We start from the raw sequence: 21,512 nt of genomic DNA on the forward strand, positions 1-21,512 counted from the left end.
TTACTAACTTCACTATATTAAAAAGCTCTCATTTATGAAAGCCTATCATTTAAATTCCTCTAAGTACATAATCTCTTAAAAAAAACAAACATTTGTATTCATAACCTCACAAAAAAATGCATTTAATCCTTTCATGGCTTCTTTGAGCTGTCAGTCAAACTGAACATGCAGCACCACCATCCCCACCCCTCATTGTGATAATGATATGTTTTGGAAAGCAGTCAAGCAGTATTAATGCTATAATGATAGCAGTCAGGGTTATGTCAACAAACATTTATTGAAACTACAAGCATATTTTTTTCAACTCACAGAGACAGGCAGGCTGTTATTTTAATTTTTAAAGGACAGGCTATTTAAATAATTGGCAGCTTGACCATTCCAGTGACATTATCCGCCCTTTATGAGCATTTACGTCTATGCTAAAAATTCAAATCTCACATACTGTGGGACAAGGCCTTGGTTCTAGCAAAAATGAGGCTTGTTTGAACTCAGCACTGAATTTAATTAGCCGTGCTGAGTTCAGGATTCCCCAATGTGCCAGTCATGAACAGCCCCCTTTCCCTTATTGGCAAAGATAGCATCTGTTGGAAATATGGGTGGGATTTATGGATCTGTGTCCCGCCCGCGATTTTTAAATGTCCCTGGAATCTTTACAACTCGGTGAAAATCTGGACCAGAAATTCTGCCCACAGTTAGCCAAAACTGCTCCTTCCTTTATTTTCAGTTCTGAGAATTTTGCACCTTGCTCAGCAAGTCTTAACCTGGGCCCCCTGTCTCCATGGTAGTCAAACTACCTGGCCTGTTGCCAGGCAGAACTCATAACAGATCACATGACCTTCTTCACTACTCCTTTTTACCTTGAATTAATGAGACTTTCCCTAAACATAGTTATCTTATAAATCGTCACATTCATGACAAATCCAATGCAACATAACACCAGTGACCAGAACATGTGTCTCCTTTCGAAAGTAGCAAGGCTGTATGCTCGACATAACTGCAGAGTAGCATTGCCGAAGGTGATAATACCTGCACCACGTTTGAAAATCAGCCTCACTGCAGCTTGGTCATTATTTCATTTCCTGCTGCAAATCACTTTTCGGAGTAACTTGTTCATTAACTTCAGAAATGCAACTAGCAACTAGCAATTCACAAGCATAACTTTTTAATGCAATCCGAAACCAGATGAGTTCGACTTGCTAGATGGTAGCTGTTTCTGATGTCACTGAAATCAGAATTAAGGGGATCTTTGCATTATCGGAAAAGAAAACAGAGGAAGCAGTATCTTACAGGAAAAGGCTATTTGACTGCAGCAGTTAATTGTAGCAAATGGGAAGGACAATCTCAGACTGGAATAATCAATGCCAGTGATGGAGGACGGGGAATCTCTAAGCGGAATAATCAATGGCAGTGAGGGAGGAGGGGGAATCTCTGAGCGGAATAATCAATGCCAGTGATGGAGGACGGGGAATCTCTGAGCGGAATAATCAATGGCAGTGAGGGAGGAGGGGGAATCTCCGAGCGAAATAATCAATGGCAGTGAGGCTAGAGAGGGAATCTCTGAGTGGAATAATCAAAGGCAGTGAGGCCCGAGGGGGAACCTTCGAGCAGAAAAATCAATGGCAATGCGGGAGTAGAAGGAATCTCTGAGCGGAATAATCAATGGCAGTGAGGGAGGAGGGGGAATCTCCGAGCGGAATAATCAATGGCAGTGAGGGAGGAGGGGTAATTTCCGAGCGGAATAATCAGGGGCAGTGAGGGAGGAGGGGGAAATTCTGAGTGGAATAATCAAAGACAGTGAGGGAGTCGGGGAATCTCCGAGCGGAATAATCGATGGCAGTGAGGGACGAGGGGGAATCTCCCAGCGGAAAAATCAATGGCAGTTAAGGAGGAGGGGGTATCTCCGAGCGGAATAATCAATGGCAGTGATGGAGGAGAGGGACTCTCCGAGCGGAATTATCAATGGCAGTGAGGGAGCAGGGGGAAACTCCAAGCAGAATAATCAATGGCAGTGCGGGAGTAGAGGGAGTCACCGAGCGGAATAATCAATGGGAGTGAGGGAGGAGGGGGAATTTGCGAACATAATAATCAAGGGGAGTGAAGGAAGAGAGGGAATCCCCGAGCGGAATAATCAAAGGCAGTGAGGGAGCAGGGGGAAACTCCGAGCGAAATATTCTATGGCAGTGAGGGAGGACGGGGAATCTGAGAGTGGAATAATCAATGGCAGTGTGGGAGGAGGGGGTATCTCTAAGCGGAATAATCAATGGCAGTCAGGCCCGAGGGGGAATCTCCGAGCGGAATAATCAATGGCAGTGAGGGAGGAGGAGGAATATCTGAGCGGAATAATCAATGGCAGTGAGGGAGGAGGAGGAATCTCTGAGCGGAATAATCAATGACAGTTTGGCTGGAGGGGGAATCTCTGAGTGGAATAATCAATGGGAGTGAGGCCAGAGGGGGTATATGAGAGCGGAATAATCAATGGCAGTGATGGAGGAGAGGGACTCTCCGAGTGGAATAATCAATGGCAGTGATGGAGGAGGGGGAATCTCCGAGCGGAATAATCAATGGGAGTGAGGGAGGAGGGGGAATTTGCGAACGTAATAATCAAGGGGAGTGAAGGAAGAGAGGGAATCTCCGAGCGGAATAATCAAAGGCAATGAGGGAGGAGGGGGAAACTCCGAGCGGACTATTCTATGGCAGTGAGGGAGGAAGGGGAATCTGAGAGTGGAATAATCAATGGCAGTGCGGGAGGAGGGTGTATCTCTAAGCGGAATAATCAATGGCAGTCAGGCCCGAGGGGGAATCTCCGAGCGGAATAATCAATGGCAGTGAGGCCCGAGGGGGAATCTCCGATGGGAATAATCAATGGCAGTGAGGGAGGAGGGGGTATCCACGAGCGGAGTAATCAATGGCAGTGAGGGAGGAGGGGGAATCTCCAAGCGGAATAATCAATGGCAGTGAGAGAGGAGGGGGAATCTCCAAGTGGAATAATCAATGGCTGTGAGGGAGGAGGGTGAATCTCTGAGCGGAATAATTAATGGCGGTGAGGGAGTAGGGGCAATCTCTGAGCGGAATAATCAATGGCAATGAGGCCCAAGAGGGAATCTCTGAGCGGAATAATCAATGACAGTGAGGGAGGAGGGGGAAACCCCAAGCAGAATCATCAATGGCAGTGAGGGAGGAAGGGGAATCTACGCCCGGAATAATCAATGGCAGTGAGGCCGGGGTGGGAATCTCCGAGCGGAATAATCAATGTCAGTGAGGCTGGAGGGGGTATCGCCGAGCGGAATAATCAATGTCAGTGAGGGAGGAGGAGGTATCTCGGAGAGGAATACTCAGTGACAGTGTTGCGGCAGTGATGGAGGAGAGGGACTCTCCGAGTGGAATAATCAATGGCAGTGAGGGAGCAGGGGGAAGCTCAGAGCAGAATAATCAATGGCAGTGCGGGAGTAGAGGGAGTCACCGAGCAGAATAATCAATGGGAGTGAGGGAGGAGGGGGAATTTGCGAATGTAATAATCAAGGGGAGTGAAGGAAGAGAGGGAATCTCCGAGCGGAATAATCAATGGGAGTGAGGGAGGAGGGGGAATTTGCGAACGTAATAATCAAGGGGAGTGAAGGAAGAGAGGGAATCTCCGAGCAGAATAATCAAAGGCAAGGAGGGAGGAGGGGGAAACTCCGAGCGGAATATTCTATGGCAGTGAGGGAGGACGGGGAATCTGAGAGTGGAATAATCAATGGCAGTGCGGGAGGAGGGTGTATCTCTAAGCGGAATAAACAATGGCAATGAGGCCCGAGGGAGAATCTCCGAGCGGAATAATCAATGGCAGTGAGGCCCGAGGGGGAATCTCCGATGGGAATAATCAATGGAAGTGAGGGAGGAAGGGGTATCCACAAGCGGAGTAATCAATGGCAGTGAGGGAGGAGGGGGAATCTCCAAGCGGAATAATCAATGGCAGTGAGAGAGGAGGGGGAATCTCCAAGCGGAATAATCAATGGCAGTGAGAGAGGAGGGGGAATCTCCAAGCGGAATAATCAATGGCAGTGAGGGAGGAGGGGGAATCTCCAAGCGGAATAATCAATGGCAGTGAGAGAGGAGGGGGAATCTCCAAGCGGAATAATCAATGGCAGTGAGGGAGGAGGGGGAATCTTCGAGCAGAATAATCAATGGCAGTGAGGTCCAAGAGGGAATCTCCGAGCAGAATAATCAATGGCAGTTAGGCTGGTGGGGGAATCTCTGAGCGGAATAATCAATGGCAGTGAGGCCCAAGAGGGAATCTCCGAGCGGAATAATCAATGGCAGTGAGGGAGGAGGGGGAAACTCCGAGTAGAATAATCAATGGCAGTGAGGGAGGAGGGGGAAACTCCGAGCAGAATAATCAATGGCAGTGAGGGAGGAAGGGGAATCTACGACCGGAATAATCAATGGCAGTGAGGCCGGGGTGGGAATCTCCGAGCGGAACAACCAATGGCAGTGAGGCTGGAGGGGGTATCTCCGAGTGGAATAACCAATGTCAGTGAGGGAGGAGGAGGTATCTCGGAGCGGAATAATCAATGACAGTGTTGCCGGAGGATGAATCTCCAAGCGGAATAATCAATGGCAGTGAGGGAGGAGTGGTAATTTCCGAGCGGAATAATCAGGGGCAGTGAGGGAGGAGGAGGAAATTCTGAGTGGAATAATCAAAGGCAGTGAGGGAGTCTGGGGAACCTTTGAGTGAAATAATCAATTGCAGGGAGGGAGGAGGAGGAATCTCTGAGCAGAATAATCAATGGCAGTGCGGGCGTAGAGGGAGTCACCGAGCAGAATAATCAATGGGAGTGAGGGAGGAGGGGGAATTTGCGAATGTAATAATCAAGGGGAGTGAAGGAAGAGAGGGAATCTCCAAGCGGAATAATCAATGGGAGTGAGGGAGGAGGGGGAATTTGCGAACGTAATAATCAAGGGGAGTGAAGGAAGAGAGGGAATCTCCGAGCAGAATAATCAAAGGCAAGGAGGGAGGAGGGGGAATTTGCGAACGTAATAATCAAGGGGAGTGAAGGAAGAGAGGGAATCTCCGAGCAGAATAATCAAAGGCAAGGAGGGAGGAGGGGGAAACTCCGAGCGGAATATTCTATGGCAGTGAGGGAGGACGGGGAATCTGAGAGTGGAATAATCAATGGCAGTGCAGGAGGAGGGTGTATCTCTAAGCGGAATAAACAATGGCAATGAGGCCCGAGGGAGAATCTCCGAGCGGAATAATCAATGGCAGTGAGGCCCGAGGGGGAATCTCCGATGGGAATAATCAATGGAAGTGAGGGAGGAAGGGGTATCCACAAGCGGAGTAATCAATGGCAGTGAGGGAGGAGGGGGAATCTCCAAGCGGAATAATCAATGGCAGTGAGAGAGGAGGGGGAATCTCCAAGCGGAATAATCAATGGCAGTGAGGGAGGAGGGGGAATCTTCGAGCAGAATAATCAATGGCAGTGAGGTCCAAGAGGGAATCTCCGAGCAGAATAATCAATGGCAGTGAGGCTGGTGGGGGAATCTCTGAGCGGAATAATCAATGGCAGTGAGGCCCAAGAGGTCGTCTCCGGGAGGAATAATCAATGGCAGTGAGGGAGTAGAGGGAGTCACCGAGCAATGAGAGAGGAGGGGGAAACTCCGAGCAGAATATTCTATGGCAGTGAGGGAGGACGGGGAATCTGAGAGTGGAATAATCAATGGCAGTGAGGGAGGAGGGGGTATCTCTAAGCGGAATAAACAATGGCAGTCAGGCCCGAGGGGGAATCTCTGTGCGGCATAATCAATGGCAGTGACGCCCAAGGGGGAATCTCCGAGCGGAATAATCAATGGCAGTGAGGCCCGAGGGGGAATCTCCGATGGGAATAATCAATGGCAGTGAGGGAGGAGGGGGCATCCACGAGCGGAGTAATCAATGGCAGTGAGGGAGGAGGGGGAATCTCCAAGCGGAATAATCAATGGCAGTAAGAGAGGAGGGGGAATCTCCAAGTGGAATAATCAATGGCAGTGAGGGAGGAGGGGGAATCTCAGAGTGGAACAATTAATGGCGGTGAGGGAGTAGGGGGAATCTCTGAGCGGAATAATCAATGGCAGTGAGGCCCAACGGGGAATCTCCGAGCGGAATAATAAGTGGCTGTGAGGAAGCAGGGGTATCCACGAGCGGAGTAATCAATGGCAGTGAGGGAGGAAGGGGAATCTCAAAGCGGAATAATCAATGGCAGTGAGGCTGGAATGGGAATCTCCGAGCGGAATAACCAATGGCAGTGAGGCCGGAATGGGATCCTCCGAGCGGAATAATCAATGGCAGTGAGGGAGGAGGGGGATCCTCCAAGCGGAATAATCAATGGCAGTGAGGGAAGAGGGGGAATCACCGAGCCGAATAATTAAGGGCAGTGCGGGAGGAGGAAGAATCTCCGAGTGGAATAATCAAAGACAGTGTGGCCAGAGGGGGAATGTCTGAGCGGAATAATCAATGGCCGTGAGGCCAGAATGGGAATCTGAGAGCGGAATAATCAATGGCAGTGAGGGAGGAGGCGGAATCTCCAAGCCGAACAATCAATGACAGTGTTGCCGGAGGATGAATCTCCAAGCGGAATAATCAATGGCAGTGAGGGAGGAGAGGTAATTTCCGAGCAGAATAATCAGGGGCAGTGAGGGAGTAGGGGGAATCTCCTAGCGGAATAATCAAGGATAGTGAGGGAAGAGGGGGAAATTCTGAGTGGAATAATCAAATACAGTGAGGGAGTCAGGGAATCTCCAAGCGGAATAATCGATGGCAGTGAGGGAAGAGGGGGAATCACCGAGCCGAATAATTAAGGGCAGTGCGGGAGGGGGAAGAATCTCCGAGCCGAATAATCAAAGACAGTGTGGCCAGAGGGGGAATGTCCGAGTGGAATAATCAATGGCTGTGAGGCCAGAGTGGGAATCTGAGAGTGGAATAATCAATGGCAGTGAGGGTGGAGGCGGAATCTCCAAGCCGAACAATCAATGACAGTGTTGCCGGAGGATGAATCTCCAAGCGGAATAATCAATGGCAGTGAGGGAGGAGAGGTAATTTCCGAGCGGAATAATCAGGGTCAGTGAGGGAGTAGGGGGAATCTCCGAGCGGAATAATCAAGGACAGTGAGGGAAGAGGGGGAAATTCTGAGTGGAATAATCAAATACAGTGAGGGAGTCAGGGAATCTCCGAGCGGAATAATTGATGGCAGTGAGAGAGGAGGAGGAATCTCCGAGTAGAATAATCAATAGCAGTGAGGGAGTAGGGCGAGTCTCTGAGCAATTTAATCAATGGCAGTGAGGGAGGAGGGCGAGTCTCCGAGCGGAATAATCAGTGGCAGTGAGGGAGGAGGGAGATTCTGCGAGCGGTATAATCAGTGGTAGTGAGGGAGGAGGGGGAATCTGAGAGCGCAATAATCAATGGTAATGAGGGATGAGGGGGAATCTCCAAGCGGAATAATCAATGGCAGTGAGGCCGGAATGGGAATCTCCGAGCGGAATAATCAATGGCAGTGAGGGAGGAGGAGGAATCTCCGAGCGGAATAATCAATGGCAGTGAGGGAGGAGGGGGAATCTCCAAGCGGAATAATCAATGGCAGTGAGGGAGGAGAGGTAATTTCCGAGCGGAATAATCAGGGGCAGTGAGGGAGTAGGGGGAATCTCAGAGTGGAAGAAACAATGGCAGTGAGGCCGGAGGGGGAATCTCCGAGCGGAATAATAAGTGGCTCTGAGGGAGGAGGGGTATCCACGAGGGGAGTATTCAATGGCAGTGAGGGAGGAAGGGGAATCTCCAAGCGGAATAATCAATGGCACTGAGGCTGGAATGGGTATCTCTGAGCAGAATGATGAATGGCAGTGAGGGAGGAGGGGGAACCTCCAAGCGGTATAATCAATGGCAGTGAGGGAGGAGGGGGAATCTCCAAATGGAATAATCAATGGCAGTGAGGGAGGAGGAGGAATCGCCGAGCGGAATAATCAATGGCAGTGAGGGAGGAGGGGGAATCTCCCAGCGGAATAATCAAAGACAGTGTGGTCAGAGGGGGAATGTCCGAGCGGAATAATCAATGGCAGTGAGGCCAGAGTGGGCATCTGAAGGCGGAATAATCTATGGCAGTGAGGGAGGAGGCGGAATCTCCAAGCGGAATAATCAATGGCAGTGAGGGAGGAGGGGGAAACTCCGAGTAGAATAAGAATGGCAGTGAGGGAGGAGGAGGTATCTCCGAGCAGAATAATCAATGGCAGTGAGGGAGGAAAGGGAATCTACGACCGGAATAATCAGTGGCAGTGAGGCCGGGGTGGGAATCTCCGAGCGGAATAATCAATGGCAGTGAGGGAGGAGGGGGTATCTCCGAGCGGAATAACCAATGTCAGTGAGGGAGGAGGAGGTATCTCGGAGCGGAATAATCAATGGTAGTGAGGGAAGAGGGGGTATCTCCAAGCGGAATAATCAATGGCAGTGAAGGAGGAGTTGGAATCTCCGAGCGAAATAATCATGACAGTGTGGCAGGAGGGGTAATCTCCAAGTGAAATAATCAATGGGAGTGAGGCCAGAGGGGGTATCTGAGAGCGGAATAATCAATGGCAGTGAGGGAGGAGGGTGAATCTCCGAGTGGAATAATCAATGGCAGTGAATGAGAAGGGGGGAGTCTCTGAGTGGAATAATCAAGAGCAGTGATGGAGGAGAGGTCGTCTCCGGGAGGAATAATCAAGGGCAGTGAGGGAGGAGGGGAAACTCTGAGCGGAATAATCAATGGCAGTGTGGGAGGCGGGTGAATCTCCGAGTGGAATAATCAATGGCAGTGAGGCTGGAGGGGTTATCTCCTGAGCGGAATAACCAATGTCAGTGAGGGAGGAGGAGGTATCTCAGAGCGGAATAATCAAAGACAGTGTTGCCGGAGGATGAATCTCCAAGCGGAATAATCAATGGCAGTGAGGGAGGAGGGGGAAATTCTGAGTGGAATAATCAAAGGCAGTGAGGGAGTCGGGGAATCTCCGAGGTGAATAATCGATGGCAGTGAGGGACGAGGGGGAATCTCCCAGCCGAAAAATCAATGGCAGTTAAGGAGGAGGGGGTATCGCCGAGCGGAATAATCAATGGCAGTGATGGAGGAGAGGGACTCTCCGAGCGGAATAATCAATGGCAGTGAAGGAGGAGTTGGAATGTCTGAGCGGAATAATCAATGGCAGGGAGGGAGGAAGAGGAATCTCCGAGCGAAATAATCATGATAGTGTGGCAGGAGGGGTAATCTCCATGTGGAATAATCAATGGGAGTGAGGCCAGAGGGGGTATCTGAGAGCGGAATAATCAATGGCAGTGAGGGAGGAGGGGGAAACTCCGAGCGGAATAATCAATGGCAGTGATGGAGAAGGGGGGAGTCTCCGAGTGGAATAATCAAGACCTGTGATGGAGGAGAGGTACGCTCCGGGAGGAATAATCAAGGGCAGTGAGGGAGGAGGGGAAACTCTGAGCGGAATAATCAATGGCAGTGTGGGAGGAGGGGGAGTCTCCGAGTGGAATAATCAATGGCAGTGAGGGAGTAGGGGGTGTCTCCGAGCGGTATAATCAATGGCAGTGAGGGAGGCGGGGGAATCTCCTGAGCGGAATAATCAAGGGCATTGAGGGAAGGGGGGAATCTCAGAGTGGAAGAAACAATGGCAGTGAGGCCCGAGCAGGAATCTCCGAGCGGAATAATAAGTGGCTGTGAGGAAGCAGGGGTATCCACGATTGGAGTAATGAATGGCAGTGAGGGAGTAGGGGGTGTCTCCGAGCGGTATAATCAATGGCAGTGAGGGAGGCGGGGGAATCTCCTGAGCGGAATAATCAAGGGCATTGAGGGAAGGGGGGAATCTCAGAGTGGAAGAAACAATGGCAGTGAGGCCCGAGCAGGAATCTCCGAACGGAATAATAAGTGGCTGTGAGGAAGCAGGGGTATCCACGATTGGAGTAATGAATGGCAGTGAGGGAGAAGGGGGAACCTCTGAGCGGAATAATCAATGGCAGTGAGGGAGGAGGGGGAATCTCCAAGCGGAATAATCTATGGCAGTGAGGGAGGAGGGGGAATCTCCAAGCGGAATAATCAATGGCAGTGAGGGAGGAGGGGGAATCTCCAAGCGGAATAATCAATGGCAGTGAGGGAGAAGGGGGGAGTCTCTGAGTGAAATAATCAAGGGCGGTGAGTGAGGAGGGGGATCCTCCGTGCGGACTAATCAATGGCAGTGAGGGAGGAGGGGGAATCTCTGAGCGGAATAATCAATGGCAGTGAGGGAAGGGGGGAAATCTCAGAGTGGAAGAAACAATGGCAGTGAGGCCCGAGGAGGAATCTCCAAGTGGAATAATAAGTGGCTGTGAGGAAGCAGGGGTATCCACGATCGGAGTAACGAATGGCAGTGAGGGAGGAGGGGGAATCTCCAAGCGGAATAATCAATGGCAGTGAGGCCGGAATGGGAATCTCCGAGCGGAATAATCAATGGCAGTGAGGGAGGAGGGGGAACCTCCGAGCGGAATAATCAATGGCATTGAGGGAGGAGGGGGAATCTCCGAGCCGAATAATCAAGGGCATTGTGGCCAGAGGGGGAATCTGAGAGCGGAATAATCAATGGCAGTGAGGGAGGAGGGGGAGTCTCCGATGGGAATAATCAATGGCAGTGAGGGAGGAGGGGGAATCTCCAAGCGGAATAATCAATGGCACTGAGAGAGGAGGGGGAATCTCCAAGCGGAATAATCAATGACAGTGAGGGAGGAGGGGGAATCTCCAAGCGGAATAATCAATGGCACTGAGGGAGGAGGGGGAATCTCCCAGCAGAGTAATCAATGGCAGTGAGGGGGGAGGGGGAATCTCTGAGCGGAATAATCAATGGCAGTGAGGGAGGAGGGGGAGTCTCCGATCGGAATAATCAATGGCAGTGAGGGAGTAGGGGGAATCACCGAGCTGAATAATCAATGGCAGTGAGGGGGGAGGGGGAGTCTCCGATCGGAATAATCAATGGCAGTGAGGGGGGAGGGGGAATCTCTGAGCGGAATAATCAATGGCAGTGAGGGAGGAGGGGGTATCTCCGAGCGGAATAATCAATGGCACTGAGGGAGGAGGGGGAATCTCCAAGAGGAATAATCAATGACAGTGAGGGAGGAGGGGGAATCTCATCTCTCACTGACACTGGCAGGCAGGGATATTTTTTCAATTTTTTGATGGGCTGGGCATTTGAATATCTTCACAGCTTGACCTCATAGTTCCATAGACCTCATCCACCCTTCATGACCATTTATCTCTCCTCCATAAGTCTGTGATTCCCACACTGCGGGTTAAGACTCTTGAAACAGTGAACATGGTGATTGTTTGGACTCAGCACTGAGTTCAAATGACCCTGCTGCGTGATTCACGCCCTGGCCCCTTTCACCTCTGGTCAATGATAGGATCTGTTGGAAATGGTGGCAGGACTTATGGATATGGGTCCCATTCGCCAATTTTAAAGGTCCGCCAAGTCAACTCTGCAAAACTCTGGCCTGCATAATTAATGCAGAGGATAGAGCAGGTAATCTCAGAGTGGAACAGTTGATGGGAGTATGGGAAAGTTGGTAATCTTAGAGTGGACCCATTAATTACAGTGAGACAGGACAGGGTATTCTCAGTGCAACGGTCAATATGAATGGGGGTGGGGGAGCAGCTAATCTCATTTTGGAACAGATGACAGGAGTTTGGGATGAATGTGTAAGCTGATAGTGGTGAGTTAGGTCCTTAGTTCAAATTCAGTAGCATCTCAAAAATAAAGTTTTATCCATTAGTACTGTATATGGGCAAAATTCAATATTTCCCAACTGTGCCAAGATGTGTCCCTGTGGGAAAGAAATAATGCATAATGGAATGTGTTTAACTCCATGTTAAAAATACCACATCCCATTGAGTACTGTGAAATTTGTTGATTATCTGATGAGTTACGATGATTAATTAACATGGTAGTAATCCATATTTATACATTTCCCATAACAGTTATGATAAACTATTTCTGCAAATAGAACATGAAATCTCCTGAAACTGTTAAATTTGAGCTGACTAATTCAGCTGCGGCATCATAATTCCCAGGGTAACGGAGCCAAGTTTAATCATAGCCAGATCTGAACTATGAAGCCCTAATATGAAGTTGAATCCTTGATTCCTGAAGAGTTAATTAATTGGTATGTTGGGTACTGGCTGGAGTTTTCCGCTCCCATTGGCAGCAGGCATCAAGGCAGGCGTGAGTGGACAATATGGCGAGAAGGCCAAAAATCGGTTTTATGGCATCAGGAAACCAGTTTGCGATCATTCACTCAGCCTGTTAGTGGTTGGCTGCGTCTCCCGCTGTTGAATGTCAGGAACTTAATGTTAATGCATTTGCATCTCATCATTGTGGCCAAATGCCAGAATTATGCCCCATGTCAAATTTACCTCCCACGTTGGTGTGACGTCAGAACGGTGTGAATTATGGCTGCCTTTAACAGTCGTGCATTGGCGAGCTGAACTTCGAGGGGAATTTGGAGGTGAGTGCACACAACCTTCCGTAGCACTCACGACCATCACCCATGGCACATAAAGGAAGCACTCGGGGGACACAGGCAAGGCGCTTTTTCCTGGCTGGCTTTCAGTACGGTCCTGGGGCAAGGGCTCCAATGTGAGTGAGGCTGGGCTGGGGGGTGGGGGGAAAGGCATCACAGACTGAAGGAAATACACAAGCACTTTCCGGATGTGTTGGGGGCAGGCGGGGGCCGGGTGAGGGAAGTGGCCACACACTTGGTAAAGTTTGTCAAAAGTGAACATTCTTCCATGGCTGAGACAGTTCAGCTGCAGCTCCATTGACCTGCTTGGAGTCGGGCCTCTGAAGCTTTTCTGCCCACTCAAGCAATGCAAAAGCGTGAAAGTGCCAAATACTCCAGAACTTTTCACCCCTCGGGTGCAGACTGCAAATTAATGAGTGTTTTAGGGAGCAGCAGAACAATTGGATGACTGGGCAAGTTGTACAATCCCCTTGTGAAAGTTGGACACGGAGCAGTCGTGGGTGGAGGCACCCACAGCCCCTTGCAATGCCGTTATTGAGGTTTGGTCCAGTATCCATCATGGTTAAAGCTAACAGTGCAGCCTTGCAGTGCGGGTTAGGAGAATGCCTACACCTGAGCTGAGAGCACAGCATGCAGTCCATTGGGCAAAGTTGCTGCCAATCGGTCAGGTGGAGTGGGTGGAGGTGGGTGGGTTTTTGGGCAGCCATGAAGCACACTACAAGCTGCCCATCCGAATGATGGTTCAGAGAAAAAGAAAGTTAGCGCTTAATGGATGGAGTGTCAATGGAGGGAGAGGTGAGAGTCAGACAATAAATTCAGGGCAGAGATGGGACAATTTTCCGGGGAAAAAGATAAAGACAGTGTAGCTGGAAGTGGGTAGGACAATATTGCTTGTAAAAGAAATGAAGAAGTGGGAAGAGATTTTGATATCAATGATTGTGATCTCAGAAGTGGTTAAGAAGAGAAGGCCCAAAGAGTAGGGAGAAAGCTGAAACGTGACGTGCCGATGAGAGCCATATCACTGTCATGGAAGTCTACATGGGATACCTAGTGAAGCATGTAACCTGTAATGACCTATAAGCCAAGATCCTGTAAATGCTAGAAAGTTAATTGATTATTCCTGACACATTATGGAATATACTGGGAGCAAAGCAATGGTTGGTGACTTTGCAGTGGAACTTGGGACTGAAGCTGCATGAATTGGAATGGGGAGATGAAGAGTGTTTGAGACATTAATCATTGAACTGAGTGGGCTGGTTGTTAAAATCAGCAATTGGAGCTGCTATTCCGGGAGGGTCAATAATGGGTGCTATGGAGAGTGCAGCCACCGATATACAGCACATGGTCCAACTCCAGTGCAATGTCAAACCCAATAAGTCCTCTGTGATTAAAGGACAAAGGTTGCTGGTGGTGAGGTTAGATTATGAGGGAGCTGAGTGCTGATCCATATTTTAAATGTGGAGCCAGGAGGAGGAGCTTCACATACAGCACTCTCCTGGCATAGAAATCCATACCGGATCCCCTAACTCTGCTGTTTTCCAACCCCCATCCCCCCACCACAACACCACCCCAACCACCCCCACCAGCTCTCGAAAATGGGTGCTGCAAATCCAATCTTTCATGTTTTAAGATATTCCCAGTGGGCATGCAGTCATGGTAATGAAGTTCTGATGTCATGTAATCTAGGTTAGAAGTGACCAAACATCTGGTTTTATGAGCTGCAAAACCACATCCTAGACATTCAGTAAGCTAGCAATTAAAAAAGAAACACAGGAAATATCTTCTCAGACTGTGATGGTGCCTTTGTTGGGAAAAGCTGATTATGTTTTCATTTCCAGAGTTGGGCGACTTCCTGATCAGGGAGATGTCTAAAGCCTATGAAAGCTGTAAAAATGGCTGCTGAAGTTTGCAGAGACTATGAAAAATATGCAATGTTGAATATTTTGTCCAAAAACTTTGGAAAGCCTTAATAGCACATTTTTTTCAATGTTTACTACAAGGATAGGAATATGTAGAATGAATGAAAGAAATGGATAAAAGGAAGCAGAATGAGAGAAGTCATAATCAATTGAAGCCAAACTGTCACAATCTAGCAGCCTCGATGATGAAGCATTGATTTTTTTTCCTGAAAATTAGAAGCAAAGTGTAATTATGTAAGTTTATGTACTCCTGAATTATATTACCCGTGCATTATGTATATTACCCACCTCCCGCTCCTCTGCCCTCACCCCTACCTCTCCCTCTCAGAACCATGATAGGGTTTTCCTTGTCCTCACTTTACACCCCACTAGCCTCCACATTCAAAGGATCATCCTCCGCCATTTCTACCAACTCCACATGATGCCACCACCAAACACATCTTTCCTTCACCCCTCACATTGGTATTCTGTAAAGACCATTCCCCCTGTTACACCCTGGTCCACTCCTCCGTCACCCCAAACTCCTCATTCCCTTCCCACAGCAACTTCCTGTGCAACACCTGTTCCTTTACTTCCTCCCTCCTCACCATCCAACGGCTCAAACACTCCAGGTGAAGCGGCACTTCACTTGCACCTCCTTCAATTTGGTCTACTGTATTCACTACTCCCAATGCAGTCTGCTCCACATTGGAGAGACCAGATGCAGATTGGGTGATTGCTTTGCAGAACATCTTCGGTCTGTCCGTGAGCATGACCCAGACCTTCCTGTCGCTTGCCATTTCAACATTCCACCCTGCTCTCATGCCCACATGTCCTTCCTTGGCTTGCTGCAATGTTCCAGTGAAGCCCAACACAAACTCGAGGAACAGCACCTCATCTTCCGATTAGGCACTTTACAGCCTTCCGGACTTAACGTTGAGTTCAACAACTTCAGACCGTGAACTCTCACCTCTATCTTTACCCCTTTAAAAAATATATATTTTTATTCACTTATTTTCATTTTCATTCATTCATTCATTGTGTGCTGACTCAAAACGTTAACTCTATTTCTCTCTCCACAGATGCTGTCAGATCTGCTGAGTTTTTCCAGAAGTTTCTCTTTTTATTTCATATTTCCAGCATCCGCAGCATTTTGCTTTTACTCCTGCATTATGATTGGTCAATGGACAGACTATGTTCATCATACTTTGTCTAAAGACCACCTTGGCTCAGTTAGCAGTGCTCAGAAAATTGTGGGTCCAGGTTTCCCATTCTAGTACTTGAGCCCATACTCTAGGCTTGCACTTCAGTGCAGTACTGAGGAAATATTGTCCCACACCTTCCAGTCTCCAGATCATTGGAGGTAGGACATATGTTGGGAGATGCATGTAAGGACCCTGAAGTCCTGATGCACAGACATACGTGGAAATTGCCCAGGAAATTCAAACTTCTGATGAGCTAATTCCCTACTGCCCAGGACCCTGCGCAAATGTCTCTAACCCTGAGCTCAGGGCAGAGACTTGGGCCAGATACACAGAACTCACTTGCATACTTATCCAGGAAATGTCAGACAGTTTAATAGTGGCTAGCCAATGTAACTCAACCGAGCAATACACTGACATCTTCAAACGCCACCTGGCCCCTTGACCAACCGACTAGCCCCTGACCCCCTGACTACTGGATCTGACTACCCCCCCTGACACCTGACCACTTAACTACCTGACCATACTGCCCCCCGACCACCTGAGTAAACCGCGAACCACCCGATTAAATCCCAAATACCCGACCAATCCTTTAGCTGCTTGACTAACTCCCTGGCCTGACTATCCACTCACCTACCTCCCCACTTCACCAAACTATCCACCTCACCCACCTACCCACTCACCCACAAGCCTACTCACCCACCTACCTACCCATCCACTCATCCACCTACCCACCCAGCTCACCCATCTCCCCATTCACTCACAGATCCACTCACTTACTCACCCATTTACTGTCCACACTTCTTTGTTAAAAGATTTGAGACCTTTAAAAACGTACTGAATATGGTAGCTACTGTCATAAAAAGGGGACGTGTCCTCTCTTTCCCTTGACTGCCCTACTCTCACTGGAATTCTCTCGGAGAGGCTGTGCTGGTCCATTTCTGCTTCAGGCAGGATCGGAAGATACGGCTGAAAGTGGGTTGTATCATTGGGTTGCAGAAAACTTTGTGGGCAGCGGCAGGCGCCCATCATTGCTGCTGACCAGAAGATCTAGGCCAATGTATTGTTGGATGTGACATTTTTCAGAGGAGATAATAAGTTGAGCCAATTCTGTCTGTATATACAAAAATTCTCAAGATACTATTCAAAAACAAGGAGTTCTCCTATTTATTGCTTCTCTATTGACCAATAAAAGATTATCTAGTCATTTATCTCATTCCTGTTTGTGGGCCTTTGCTTTGAGCAATTTTTTGGTGTTTTATTTACTATAATAAAAGTGATTTTGAAAAGTACTTCATACTAGTCAAATGCTTTTGGGAAAGCTGAAAAGGTGATAATGGAAGTTTTTTTCATCCAGATAACTGCCAGTCATCTTAGCTCATCCTGTAATCTCCACACATGATACAGTTTATATTTCCATTACGTGCACTAAGCAACACAATTGTGAACAGGATATAAAATGTCTTTTTTTCTGATTTCCATAGATTTCCAGAATCGGCTGTATCCGTCCTAAAGAATGGACATCTCCGAGAAAGGCTTCTTCAGTCTTTGTTCCTTGACAAACTTTATTGGGAGAGTCAGGGAGGTCGCAGAGGAATTGAGAAGCTGATTGATGTGATTGAAAGAAGGGCAAGGATTTTTCTTACCTACATTAATGCACATGGATTCAAGGTGCTCCCAATGAATGAGTGATTGTTTGCACTATTGATTAATGCCCTGTAAAGAATCAATTATTGACAACATAGGTGTATTCCTCAAGATTGTGCTTTATCGCTGACAGGAATTTTCTCTGCTAATTTCTTCACATATAAACTTTATTCACAGATGTACTTAAAGTCATCAAAAGGCAGTATGAGTGTTTGCACTTCAGAAATTACTTCCCAGAAAAAGTACTTAGAGGAAGATAATTCTAGGTAGAGCACTTCTATACAAAGTATTTTCCCATTACATACTGAAAAGATACATTTATCAAAAGTTTACTTAATGTTGAAAAAGTTAGGTTGCTTACCTGCTGAAAGACATGGGTTGACCCTTTGTGTTAATTGGAGTTCCTCCATGACAACACTTTAATCAGTTAGTGTACTACGATTGTACTACTCCTGATTGCTTGCAGGTTGCTCCGAGATTACACCTCTTTTAAAGAATGCACAAAGTACTCTTCATCAGTTATCCATGGGAATGGCATGGTACAAAAGGATACCTGATCTCATGTGGCTATCAAAAGGTTAAGGATATTTTTAAAAATAAAAAATGAAAAACTACAGCTGTTGCATATCTGAAATAAAGCCAGAAAATTCTAAAGCACAATCAGTATCTGTGGAGAGAACAGATAAGTTAATGATTCATGCATTAGGGCCTTAAAAGTTATCTGCTCTCCCTACAACTGAGCTTCTGTAAAGCGCTACATAAATAGAACTCTTTCTTCAATGGCTGACTGACCTGCAGCATGTTTCCAGCATTTTCTAACAAATTGCCTGTTTCTTAAAAAAATATCAATTAGCCTACCCTTCTCTATCAAAGAAATTGGGAATACTTTCAAATATACTCCTCCTAGAGTTACCATCCGTCCAATACATCAAAACAACCTTCTTTGTAACATGTTTGAGCTATTTAATCTTTTATTGTTTAAGTTAAACTAAGGTAGCAATAAATTATAGGACAGTGTCACCATTTCTGGGATTTCCCAAATTACACATATTTCACCATTAAATGCAGGGAGACAACAGCACTATTAAAAACACCAAGAAAACATTATCCGTTCATTTAATTTTAGTAAATAATTGCAAGCAATAGATGAGATGTATTAACAATCCATAGAAGTTGCATTTTGAAAGGCATGTTATAAGGCCTAATTCTGGCTTCAGCTCATACAACATAACAAAATACAGCTTTATTTAAGGTGGAATTTTCTCTAACCATGTGGCTGAATTTTACTGGGATGGAGGTGGGGCTGTAGTGGAGTAGGGGGCGTATAGCTTGCCCTTGCACCCACCCACCCCCTGGAAAGAAAGTCGGTGCCGTACTGACCAGCATACAATAATACCATGCTGCCAGTGGCCTTAAGCAGGTGAGGGTTGGACGTCTGCTCCTCAGTGGGAGGATATCAGCCCTCAAGATTGATTGGCTGGCAGCTCTAGCAGTCCCAGCAGTGCTAAAATTCAGTAGTGGGTGGTGCTGGGACTGCAAATAGGCCCACGGAGAAGATCAATAGATTCCGGGCTAAGGTAAGCCCTGGGCTTTTAGGGTGGGAAGGGATCGGAGAGCCAAGGGAGGAGAGCGAGGGGTGTCGAGAGGGTTAAGTTGTGGGGGGCTGATTTGGAGGCAAGGAGTGGAGGAACAAAGTGGGAGGTAACATCTTGCGGGTGCCCCTGATGCGCACAGGTCTTCCCCCAAAAGATGCGACTTCTTCTTCCCATCTTTTCCACAAAGTTATTTAAAAAAGGGCTTCTGAATCTTGTCCACCTGCCCACACCAACCACTTTATGACGTGGAAAGTGTATTATTTGGGTCATTTGACTTCTAACAAGCTCAATTGTCCATTAATTATTTATTCATAAAATGGCGGGCGAACTGCCAAATTCAGCACCTGCTCGCTTACTGTATTATGGAGCTTGGGTTGGAGGTGGGCGGGAAGGAGGTTGGATAGCCAATCGACAAATTTTACGTGCCCCCACTGCCCCCGCTATTGAAAACATACCTGGCTGGGGTGGGGTAAGGGTTGGGGGGTCGTAAAATCCAGCCCATGCTAATAAACTCCAATTATAACAGCAAACCGTATGACTCTTCCAGAGTAAATGTGTGCATTGCTGAGGTTGAAAAATTGAGAAATGATAATCATTACGGAACCAAAGTAGTCGAAGATATTAGGATATAGTGATGAATAGTTAAGTTCCTGCCAAGATTAAAAATTTATGTCAATAGACTACTATATCCAAGCAGCAAAGACATCAGCTATTAGGAAAGGATGGCTTTAGGAAGGCCTTTTGGATTAGGCTTTAGAAGAGGTCCACTTCAGGATTTTGAAGATCATGCCACATTTTTCTATCATTGCAAATAGCCCACAAACTTGAATCTCCAGACATTTTGTCTAAGATTAGTACCTCATAATGCTGACTCATAAATGACTTCCCTGTCACTGGGCAAGGTTTTGCCAATTCTTGAATGACTCAGTATGGTAGCAGGCCAATTCTATCTCAGAAAGGTCGCAAACTGATCAGGCCCACTTCATCATGCAGAATAACATTTTCTGTCAACTAACAATGCAGTGCATTAATGTTAACCTTGGAGGACCCTGTTACTCTTTAACGAAAACCTTTCGGCAAAGTGAGCAAGTGGAGATCCTAAAATGGGCAAACTAGCTGAGGGAGGGGAATTGACCAACAATATGACAAACCAATACTTTTATTTCTAATTAATACATGTGTATGATGAATGTATAAATTGTACCTAAGAATTTACATTGACATGTTTCATTCTCAGGACTTGGAAATAAAATATTAAAAATGTATTCATGTTTATTCACATTTAAACTATATGCTACCATGAATAATTAAAACTTTTACATACAGGAGGTATTTTGTCACATTTATTTTTGCCTTTAATCAAATAACACATAATTCATAAAGAAACAGGGATCTCTACTCCCTTGGTATTAGTCATTTAGGCTATTTAAATCACCAGCTGCCTCCATTAAAGTAGGATTTTGGAAGGCCAGGAGTGTGAGACCTGGAGCGTGCAGATTACACCAGGTAACAGGATAGTCCAAACTTGGTGGATTCATTTGGGTAGCCAGGATACCCTTTTGGAGAGCTAAGATACCCCTTTGGATGGGGTCTCAGGATGCCTTTGGGAGAGGTAAAGCATCTTTTGGGATTGTTAAGAGTGGACATGATTACGCACTTTTAATGCACAACTCAAGCTGTCAAAAAACTGTCCAGCTGTTGAAGAACTGTCCAGCTGTCATAGGACTATTAAAGAACTGTCCAGCTTTTAAAGCTGTCAGGGAAGTGTCAAGAGCTACCCAGAGTGTATCAAAGCTGTCAATGAAGTGTCTAAGGATACTGTGTCAGTTGGCATGGGGGGTAAGGACAAAGGGTGGTAGGTGGGGGCATGAATTGGTACAAAGCTGGCATGTGGGTGTGAGAAGCCATGGGAGTGGGCAGGGGGGCATTTGTTGGCATGGGGTAGGAGGGGCCATGGGGGGTAGGTGAGGGGCTGGGTTGATATATGTTGACATGGATGGGGCATAGGGAGTGTGTTGGGGGGTTGGTGATGGCTGGAAGGAAGTTTTTAGTTTTATTATTTTTTATTTATTTAAACACAATTCTGGAGCACAGGTGCAGGCCTTCTGCCTAGCCCGCATCTGGCAGCCTCTGCAATCATTCCAGGGTCGCCCAGCCGATCTGATTTCAGCCAACAACCACCCCCAACTGAGCATCCAACCTGCAGGTGGACATTTTTAAAAGTGAGGTTCACGGAGCGGGGAATTCTCCCTTCTCTTTGGATCTGACTTGGGGATAAAAATCTGGGCTTAAGAGTCCATGTCTCTGTGTTTTGAGTAATTTTCGAACAATTGCATGTGTGAATTCCATTCATCTTAGTATGTCCATTCCAGGGGGAGGGAGGGAGGGCCCCACCCATGATTATTCAATTTGGGACTTTCCATAAGCTTGATAGTCTGTGTTGAATGAGCAAAAGTCACCTGACCCCTTGGCAGCCATCTTAACAATTCATCAGTGCCCATTTTAAACAAATGAAAGATAGTTCTAGAAGCTTCCATAAGAGATAAGTCCATGTGTAAAGTTATGAATGTGACATGATATTTGGACTGGCGGGAAGGTTAAAACTCAGGTTCCCCATGGCCGGTGTCCTGTTCTTCTTAATATATATTAA

The 21,512-nt window shown here is 47.2% G+C and overlaps 1 protein-coding gene across 1 annotated transcript in view; it reads left to right on the forward strand.

The window, feature by feature from the left end:
• The window catches only part of gask1b (golgi associated kinase 1B), a 92,706-nt gene extending 72,519 nt beyond the window's left edge, over positions 1-20,187 (forward strand). Inside the window, exon 4 of the mRNA XM_041189176.1 lies at positions 17,105-20,187. Coding sequence (XP_041045110.1) covers positions 17,105-17,312 — 208 coding nt within the window. The 3' untranslated portion in view covers positions 17,313-20,187. The remainder of the gene's footprint in view (positions 1-17,104) is intronic.
• The last annotated feature ends 1,325 nt before the right edge of the window (positions 20,188-21,512 follow it).

Source organism: Carcharodon carcharias, chromosome 1 (assembly GCF_017639515.1).
Source record: "Carcharodon carcharias isolate sCarCar2 chromosome 1, sCarCar2.pri, whole genome shotgun sequence".
In the NCBI taxonomy this organism is placed as follows: Eukaryota; Metazoa; Chordata; class Chondrichthyes; order Lamniformes; family Lamnidae; genus Carcharodon; species Carcharodon carcharias.